This window comes from Lycium barbarum, chromosome 1 (genome assembly GCF_019175385.1).
Source record: "Lycium barbarum isolate Lr01 chromosome 1, ASM1917538v2, whole genome shotgun sequence".
Lineage (NCBI taxonomy): Eukaryota > Viridiplantae > Streptophyta > Magnoliopsida > Solanales > Solanaceae > Lycium > Lycium barbarum.
Window position 1 is genome coordinate 26,714,996 of NC_083337.1, and position 10,595 is coordinate 26,725,590.

A 10,595-nucleotide genomic window follows, 5' to 3' on the forward strand; every position below is an offset into this window, starting at 1 on the left:
CTTTTGTTAAGCATTATCTCATATCAATTGATGCATTTTTATTAAATTATATTTCAGTTCAAAAGTGAGGTGAGGGTCTATCGGAAACACTTTTTACCCCGCAAAGGTAGAAATAAGGTCTGCACATGTTGTTGTTGTTCAAAAGCAAACGTGGTTCGCGGGTGAAGGAATATTGTTCAGCACATGGATTTCAGGTTGGTCTTTTTTAAGATTGATTTTGGTGGTATGGTTGTTCAATCTTTATTATAGAAATATTTGAAAGTTGGAACAGTCAATAGTATGCATTTAGTTAGATAGGATATAAAATTACTACACTTCGTTATTATTAAATAAATATATTAAGCTCATGTTAAAAAGCGTGTGTGGCAGAGACTAAAAAGGTCGTGGAGAAGCTGATTAAGAGCTGTCTAAAATACAACATAAACACTTAAATACTTATGTGAACCACTAGGAAAATTCTTCTCTAGATAAAAAAAAAAAGGTTCATATTGTATAGTTACTTTATGTAAACAAATTCACTAATGCAAGATATCACATCTTCCTCATACTAAATATGATTAATAAGTAATAACAATCACTCACCTAATATGTGACTTGATGGTTCTCTCTGGTATGATTGGCATGAGCTTCCTGGATTAATTGGACTTTCATGTTCCTTTCTTTACCTAGGCATTGAATATGATAACAAAGAAGTTTTGGATAAAGTGTGTCGTTTTCCTTCAATATTTTTTTTGCATAATAACACCATCTCCTAACCGTTATATCTTATTGTGTGAAGTGTCCAGCTCTCTGCATGTATTGGGATATAACTTCAAGCCCCTAAGCTTGCTTGTATCGGGCGGAGCTTACTTCACTTGTTTTCCCTAAGTCACTTGCCAGGAGGCAAAACCCAGATAAAGAGCACCACCATCTTACTTAACAAATGGCTTATGCGAAAGAGAGCACTGTTCCTCGAGAAGATAATTTGCTTCCTAAAATTCCTACCTTAGTGCTTTAGCTCTTGACTCATATGACAGCTTGGTTATGAGAATTCTTTAAGCATAGGAATTTTTTCCTTTTTCTTAGGAAACTCCAACTTAAACTGTCCTAGAACTATATGTAAGGACACTTTTATCCACTAGCTGCAAGGAAACAACTGGATTGGGTTTTCTAACTAATCTTTTTAAAAGAGGTTGGTTTATGATCCTCGTTCGGAATGGTCTTGTTGAAGAACTTGATTCATATAGATAAAGAAACTTAGGCTAGGAGACTTACGGAAGGGATGGGAACTATCATTCTAACTAATCAACAAAAACAAAGTTTGTGGCTGACTGATACTGCTCATCACCATTTAATTATTGCATTTATTTTTCTTGTTGTTGGTTATATGCGTAGAATCAATTTTGAAATTGGGTGCAATATGAAAGATCTTCTAAAACATATTCCTCCGGGGGATCACAGAATATGATAACCAAAATAGTTGGCTAAAGTTAAAAACATTTTAACCCGTTGTCTTCATCAACGGAATTCGTCTCTTAGACAACGCAGCGCTAGCTCTATAATCCAAATACTTACGCAAAACAAATACAACTTCATGTGATCAAAAGAAAAACCACCAAAGAAAGTAAATCTCTATATTAGTTTTTAATAAAGGCAATTTATATATCCAGATGTTGAAAAAACAACAACATCATATGCAGTATAATCCCATATGATGTCGTTTGAGGAGTGTAAAGTGTACGCAGACCATATTCCTACCTTAGAGGGTAGAGAGGTTGTTTTTGATAGACACTCGGCTCAAGGAAATATAAAAAGGAGGCAGTAATAACAAGTAGTAACAGTAGTAAGATAATAAGATAAACGTAGTAAAAGGTAGCTAGTACTAGAGCTATAGGAATAAGCACATAGGCAATTTATCTATTGAGATGTTGAAAAAACAAACAGTTTTAAGTATTTATTATTCAGATTGTAATACAACATCTTAAAATTCAGATATATATTCAGATTCAGACACCAAAATCTTAATATATACATCTTAATATTCAAATATGTATTTACATTTACAAGTCTTAATCTTTATAAAAACAAATAAGGCCTAAGTGGCTATAACATTGAAAACAAAACACAGTTAATGGTAATATTGAAATGATTACGTACGATTTCGACCTAACATGCGAACAAACTTAATATTTAAAACTTGAATAATTAATATTAAGACCTTCATTAAGTGAAAACAAATTAGGTCTTAGTTGAATATCAAAACAATTTATAAGAAAAAGTTAAAATTTTCAGATCATATATATCTCCATTTTCATCAACTCCAAACCACCACCCAAACATAAGGTCAAAGTTCATATGATTCGGAAAACATTTCAATCTCTCTCACCTAAACAGAAGTAATTTGAGATGATAAAACTTGGTCAAGCAGCAACTAGAATTCTCTCAAATGGTCAACAGAGGAATCGATTGACTAATGGACACTTTATCTTAATTAAATTTTTTATGTTGTGCACAATTACTTCAAAAGTAAACTTCTTTATTTTTTGAAGGGAGATCTGCATAATTATTTTGAGTTCTTACTTCAACCTAACGTTATTTTTCGGGAGGTTGAAGAATTATCAATTTTATTTTGCCGTTCAATCTTTTGTTTTTAGCTACTTTTATTTTTTCGTTTCTACCACTGACGATATAGCCAAAGCACTTGGCTAAATTTAAAACATTTTACTCCATCCTCTTCGTCAACACAATTTTTCTCAAGATAACGCAGCCCCTCTATATGTTATGGAATAGAAATTTTAACACTATAATCCAAATACTTGCACAAACCAAATACCACTTCATGTGATCAAAAGAAAAATCACCAAAGAAAGAAAATCACTATATGTCTGCTCACGGAGCCAGCTCCTGTCCATTTCCCTCATTGGGGCTTCAAACTATTACACGTGTCCTCATACCAAATGAATGGTCCTGATTTATTTAGTTAACCTAAGTGTTTTAATCTTGGTCAAAGGTCAGATCCTCTCCAATTTCTGCTCTGTCAAGAACCATTTCCCTGTCAAAGACCTGCACGTAATCCAACACCTTGCCAAGCAGAAGGCAGCGACTCTTCTTCACTGTCAATGGCACACTTGAAAAGAACAACTAAAAATTATGCAAATTCATATAGTGGGTACACGTTTTAAAGCTTATTTGGAACTCTCAAACAGTTTATTCATATTTTTTAACTGGGTCTGATTTATTATCTAAAGTTTTTTTAATTCATAACATAGATTTGAAAAGAGAACAAACTCGTATGGCTGGCACTTTGAGATTTAAAAATGGAGCTATTTAATTTGAAGAAATTTTCACAATCAAATATAACAATGGTTGGAGGAACTTTTTTGGAAGAGGACATTATTCGTATGGATGGCACTATGATATTGCAACAATTGGAGGAAATTTTCACAATTGAAGTGCATTTGACACGGCTCATTCTCTCCTATTTGATAGATTTGGGAGGAAACGAAAGGAGTTTTATGGGTTGTGAAGAGGAGAGAGGGAAAGAGAGTTATCTGTTAATCAAAGTTAAACACGTAGGTTAAGGAAATAAATTAGGACCATTCATTTGGTACGAGGGCACATGTAATAATTTGAAGCCCTCACTGGGGGAAATGGAGAGATCCTCCACTGGAGAGGAGCCAGTCCGCCTGCTCATCGTCCGCGTAATTGATCATCTCCCTCAAGCATATTGCTTCAATTTCTAAAATCTAAAATCGCCTTTTAGGTATGAACGGCGAGCAGAAAAATGGTGATATCATCAATATTTCGAACTACAATTTAATCTCATAAAAAATATATATATAACTCTAGGTTATTACATTACATATTACATATAAATAGAGAAGAGCAAGATCATGACAAAATAATGGACCAACAGAGTACGTAGTAGTCTAGAAAGAGGCAAAACAATCATTTTCAGAAGAGTTAGAATCATCACAAGGAGAATGGTTGTGTCTACCTTCATAGGTTGTTATTACCATACGACAATCTTCTGAAAGTCTTTCAACTCTCTTCTTTACTCGACAATTGCTATGTGTACATCGGTAATAACTCCTGCATGCAATCGTTTATCAAATCTAATTACCAATAATATAAATACAGTTATAAATCATACACGGAGCCGTCGCCATGGAATACTAAATATAGTTCTCCCTCTATCCCAATTTATCCAACATAGTTCAAATTTTGAGAGTCAAATTTCTTAATTTTGAATGTAAGTTCCGACATAGAATCTTTTAGTTTTTCAAAATATAAGTTACCTATTCGGAAACTACATCAGAAGTACTATCAGTTACAATAATTAACAATTCAAAATATTTAAAGACATGAAAAAATTGAGGTCAATTTTTTTTTATTTGACTCTTGAAATCCAAAAAAGTGCCACATAAATTGAGATGAAGTAGCATTCATACATTTGAGTGTGTGTTTGACATCCCAAACTATACGTGATCCTTGAGATGAGACTAGACTAATTTCTATCCTACCCAATAGGACCTCAGAAGCCTATCCCAAACTATACATGAGCATTTTTTTTTTTTCAAAAATACTAAAAAGGAGAATAAGACAAACAAATTGAAATGTAAAAAATATCAAATTTTTATTTAAAAATAATTTAACTTTAAATTTTCATATAATTTAACTTTAAATTTTCATTTTATGTTCAATGAAACGATTTATATCTATGACTTGTTTTAAAATCACAATTGTTCAAAGGGAAAGAAGAAATACTTTGAGTATATCAACACTATAAAAAGATGTTTTTCCCACCGATATTCAGTGAGAAACATGATTTTCCCACCTCATTCCCGCAAAACCAGTTCACTGGGAAAACGCATGGTGAGAAACAGGTTCTTACAGAAACGCTTGGAAACTTCATACTTTTTCCGTGTGAAAACACTAGTATTTAAGTTTTTCCACCGACATCAGTGGGAAATAACCACTGAATATTTTTCAGTAGGAAGTAACCACTGAATATTTTTCAGTGGAAAATCAATGGGAAAATAGAGATTTTTTAGTAGTGTATGCTGCTTATCTTTTTGCCACCTTTTTTTTCTTATGCATTCAACAAATTCTCATAACAAAAATAAAGTGACTTAGCAACAGTATAGCAATAAACTTTCCACTAGCTAGTTTAATTTGGAAAAGAATCTCGAGTGCAGAGAAGTTAAGGCCAAATTATTTTCAGAAATTGTCAAGTTGAAGAGAGAAAGCATAACTATAGTTCTATATATGGTGAATATAGTACGTTATTTAGAACACATTTTTTGATTTAACTTATACTGACAGTGTACTTGTAGTTATCATTAAGAGAATCTAAATAACCAACTCAATATTTATTAGGGTAAATTAAGAAAAATGATGACGTACCTTGGATGAAGGCTGTTCTTGACAACTTTTTGACCATACTTCCTCCATTTGTAACCATCATCAAGAACATCAATATCAGTCCTTGTTTGGAAACAAAATCTTGGCTCTCTAAGCTTTCTTCTCACCTTCACTTTCCCTTTCTCACTCCTCCACCTACATATTTATTGTTCTTTGAAGAATTAATCATTATACTAACTAATACTCCTATGAGAATTTCTGGGGTATGTAGCCAATAAGTCATATGTTGATAGCATTAGTGGATCTACAAGCGCTAGTCACTCAAACACCACATAGTTGATTGTAGCAGGAGAGAGATATTACAAAGATAAGATGACGCAACCAAAATCCTGCAAGAATCTGTTTGCATGAATAGTTACATCTTCCACAGATTCTCATATAACTATAAATTAAAGCATAAAGAAGCTTATAAGCCTTTGGAGAATGAAATTGTCTCTAACTTATGGAAGTATTTAAGTTATACTATATAGTAATGTTTTTCCTTTTTAACAAAATACAAGGATCAAAGAGAGCTCATAAGACTTCACAACTACAAAAGCTGCACACTTTTTTTTTCTTTTTTTAAAAAAATCTACTCAAAAAATAAGCTTCTTGCTAGATTTCTCCTTTTCAAGTCTGCATTTCCTGACATTCTTCTGGGATATACATAAAACAGCCGTTCTAGCTAAGAGCATAGGGGATGCAATGTTGAACTCATTACTAAAAAAGCATAGGCCGGTGAGAAAAATATCCCGCGTTAGCAGGGTCAAGAAAGGGCCGCACCCAATATTTCTTATACAAAAACAAAACGCACACTACAAGAAAATATAGAAATCGCAACAAAATTTTTTATGTTTGGCAACAACTTAGTTTTATTGTTGGCAAATGATTTTTTTGTTGCCAAAGAATTTAATTTTGTTGCAATAGTATTGATTATTGTTGCAAAAAGTACTTTTGGCAACAAAAAAAAATTGTTGCACGTTATTACAATAACAGCCGTTGGGAAAAGTTCATGCCACAATTTTTTTTTTGTTGCCAAAAGTACTTTTTGCAATAATAATCAATCTATAGCAACAAAAAAATCTTTGTTGCCAAATATATTTTTTCTTCTAATGTCAAGTTTTAACAACTATTGAACTCATTCTATTCTCGGAGATATTTTCATTTTTGGGTTTTGTTGAAAGATCTAAGAAAGAGTGCTAATATACCACGAATTGTTACCCTCGCTAGCATTTCCGCTGCAATTTTCGTCATTAACAGCCTTGGGATCCAGTGATTCCACCTATGTCAAATTGATCACATAATAAGCAAATTAAGTCAGTAACAAAAGTACCACAAGAAATAAATCGAAAAATCCCAAAAGAGTTGAGACTATGTAAGTAGTATATTATAGCGTGAAACGAGTTCATCATATTCGATAATCCATCTCCTAAATACGAAATAAGCGTAATTTCAATTCTCACTGTAACCTACCTCCGCTCCTTGCCTGAACCCCAAAAATAATTTTAGAAATAAAATCAGCACCAAAGCATATAGTCTAATTTCGAGAAATTAAACTACCTGATCGTCGTTCCAAGAAGATCTATTGACGAGGTCAATATGGTTAAACCCTATGGAACTGCTATCATTATTGGTGGCAGCAGCTAGGGTTTGTGTCGCGGCGGTGAGAGGAATTTGAGAAGATTGTGAGAGAGGGGACAAAAAGCTCATAACTTGGTTTTGATGATCGTCAAAGTGTACAAATCCCATTTCATGAATATTATTGGCAGTTGAAAAGGAGACTTCATGTAGATCATAATTATTGTTTAATACTCTTTCTTGATGATTTCCTTCCATAGCTAGTCTTTATTCCAATGATCTTTCTTTGATCATATATATACGAACATAATTTCTTCTTCTGATGATGATGAATACTGTACTTAATAGATGTATTATTTCATCAATTGCATGTTTTTGTACAACATGTGGGCTTCAAGTTTATGGAGTTTTTTACACTGGAATATTTAATGGTCTCTGCAGTCTGGTCAACTGGTACCCACTGGAGGAATGAATGTAGAAATATTTCCTTTCTCTTCTTCTTAAATTTGTCAGATGCCTACACAGTACGAGAGAGAGAGAGAGATGATATAAAGTGATGCTTGATAAAGTTCTGGAAAATGAGTTCTTTGTTTTAAGGTTTAGATAGATTTTTTTTTTTTTTTTTTTTAAAAAGAAAAGCTAAGATGCTATAAAAGCCAGATATTTATTAACCTAGAAATCTTAAATATTATGTACTCCCTCCCCAATTTAAATGTCTTAGTTTGAATGAGCATAGAGTTTAAGAAAAAAATCAAATTTTTTAAATCTTGTGATCTTAAATTAAATATGTGTGTGGTCCATTAAATCTTGTGATTTTAAACTTGTCATGTAGAATTTTGTGGAATCGAAAAACCTATTAAATACAGAAAGAGACATTCTTTTTGGGACAGACCAAAAAAGAAAGTAAGACACTTAAATTGCAATGAAGGAATTAGTCTTTAAGAATCTCTATAATTCATAAAAAAGGGTTCTGTAAAATGTAAAAGATTATATATGTTTGTAGCAATTGTGGGTACAACGATGGACTGGCTAACATGTTTAAGGTTACACATTGCTGCAAATTTTCTAAATTGTACATTTCCCTTATTAGTTTCCATATTACTGTTTAGTCCCCTTTTAATTACTAGTCAATCCCTAAAAGTGGTCATCGTCTGTAGCTGCCATGTGTCTAGTTTATTAGTGTAGGATTCCCTTTAAATATGCCTTGTATTCTCTTTGTGAACTTCATGTTGAATGAAAACCTAATTGTTATCTGCATTTTCCTTTCTTTTCTCTTTAGTTTCTTTTAGTTAATGTTAACGGCTATTCCCACTTGGAAATCGCTACAATTGGTATCAGAGCCGCTGGTCTTCTGCTTCACTTCCATTGCAACGTTCAACCAATCGGCGGGAACGGAGCAATGGTTCACTCCGCAAGATCACCACACTAATCAGTTCTACCAAACATATTCCCATTTTTATATGGCATCCTATGGCACTAGGAACTATTATGGTGAACCTTATCAGCATCCTTATGGCTTTGAGGTTAAAGGTGTGATGCAGGATTCATATGCAGTTCACGGTTACATTACAAATCGTGATTCTCTACCTAATCCTTATGGCTTTGAGTGTATCTCGGCAACCACGAGTATTTCACGAAACTCTAAGAACAAACGATATGCCTCCAGTGGCAAGAAAAAAGCTTGGAGGAAGAAGCACAAATATGAGCTTGGTCGACAATCTGCTACTGCCAAGCTTTCAAGAAAAAAAAGGGTTAGGCGAGTTTATTTACAAGTAAACAATGGTGAATGGGCGCCCACGTTTTCGATTGGCAGGAAAGTAATGAAAGAGGACCAGTCTTTAGTTGTGAAAGGAAATAAAGAAATTGAGGTTTAGGTGTTCGATAAAATTCCTCAAAGAGAGGAAATCCATTTGAAAGATGAGCAATGGGATGATGGTGTCAGGACTGAACACCTGGAGATTGATGGTATGAGAATTGCGATCAAAGATGCAGTTACTGCTAGTGTCGTTGTTGAATACTTGGAGATTAGTAAGGACCAGTTGTGTGAGGAATGTCCTCTAAAGGACAAGACTGATTCGTTTGATGTGCTTCAGTCAATCAAAATTGAAGATGATTTTGAAAGCACCGGTGGTGTTTCTGTTGTCCTTACAGACCATGAATGGGAGAGTATTTATAAGCAAATTTGTACGGACTATGAGACTCGTTTTGTTAACATTTATGATGATGGAGAAAAATAACTTTGTGACGAGTAATGAGAAGTTTAGTAACGAGCACAAACAAACTAATGGAGGTGCTGAGATGGAGAGGGGAAAAGACAATGAAGAGGATCCAAAAGATGAGCCAGTAGATATACTTCACAAAATTTCCTCGAGTGATCAACTAGCAGTGATTCTTAATTTTAGAGAAAATACCCAAACTTTGGTCAATAAAGTTCTAACACCCAGAAAACCATGTTTAGATTAGGTTGTGATACATTGGTTGGGAACATTTGTGTCATTGAGCATGTCAAATCTGATTCATTAGAGTTATTTGGTGAATGTCGTCAACAATACATAGTTGGGCTGGGTCACCGGAGGTCCAAAGAGGAAGGGCTAACTGTGGTGAAAATTGGAGTTAATAAGTCCTTGATAGGTGTAGAATTGAGTATGATGTTCATGGAAATTATGAATGATGTAAGTGAATGGTTTAACGAGAAGAAAGTTAGTTTAATAGTTTCGGACACGGATGATTTAGAAGAGATTCAACAGCCTCTCACAACCATGATTTCTAAACAAATCACTGTGCGTATCTAGAATCATGAAGTTGACTTAGTTTTTCCTACATTTGTTGATTCAAAATTTCAAAAAAGATTCTGAAAAGAAAACACATGAAGATGGTTCGAGTTTCAGGCAATCTCTGGAAATGGTGGAGATAGTCGTGAAGGCTAATGGCGTCACATTTTCTGGTGCTCCTAAGGCTTGTAGTCAGGAAGGTTTCTAACGTGGCCTAAAAACTAGAAAACATAAGGAGTGGTTTGAGGATACTTTTAGTAAAATTTTGTTCCTTATTGGTGATTGTTGTTGTGCTTATGACATTCAGTACAGGCAGGAAAACATTCTTGTCACAGAATTGAGGGAGAAGTATCATAATGCCTGGTCTAATATGAGAGTTAGTATGATGATGAATGGCATGAAAGGGAAAGAAATTGTTGTCGCTTGGAGTAGGGAAAATGAGCTTGATTATTTGCTTGAGGACGGGTTATGGTCTAATGCTCATATTCACTGTCTAGTTAGAGATGTTGGACTCTTTGCGTATAGATTTTCGAGCCATTTTATAGTAGAGAGAACAAAATCTAATATTTTCCAGGTTGGGGTTATTTCTAAGCTTCGTAAAGTGGAGGAGAGGCCTCATCATATAAACCTTATATTGACTGAGGTCGAGTTACCATTAATATTCGAATGTGCACTGTTTATTTCACTTGTGGAGCATGACATTCTGAAGGCATGCATCTTTTATAGTCATTATGGAAGTGATGGTGCTTATTGAAATCTTGCAACTCATGGTAATGTTAAAAGTATCAAAGGTGCTCTAAGTGGTATTTTACCCACTGGAGATGTTGTTATAGGAGATACACAATCAGGTGCTTATTGGAAAGT

At 33.9% G+C, this 10,595-nt stretch overlaps 1 protein-coding gene across 2 annotated transcripts; it reads right to left on the reverse strand.

Moving 5' to 3' along the window:
- Nucleotides 1-2,736: 2,736 nt before the first annotated feature.
- On the reverse strand, nt 2,737-7,675 carry LOC132633494 (probable WRKY transcription factor 12). Of its 2 annotated transcripts, XM_060349963.1 has the most exons (5): nt 6,943-7,675; nt 6,591-6,664; nt 5,386-5,538; nt 3,977-4,071; nt 2,737-3,106 (listed from the first exon to the last, which is right to left on the reverse strand). In XM_060349963.1, the coding sequence occupies exons 1-5, from the start codon at nt 7,216-7,218 to the stop codon at nt 3,096-3,098; spliced, it is 609 nt and encodes a 202-aa protein (XP_060205946.1). In that variant the 5' UTR covers nt 7,219-7,675; the 3' UTR covers nt 2,737-3,095. The 2 variants fall into 2 exon arrangements, with proteins under 2 accessions (XP_060205946.1, XP_060205937.1); XM_060349954.1 differs by lacking the exon at nt 2,737-3,106 and having other exon boundaries at nt 3,795-4,071.
- Nucleotides 7,676-10,595: the final 2,920 nt, after the last annotated feature.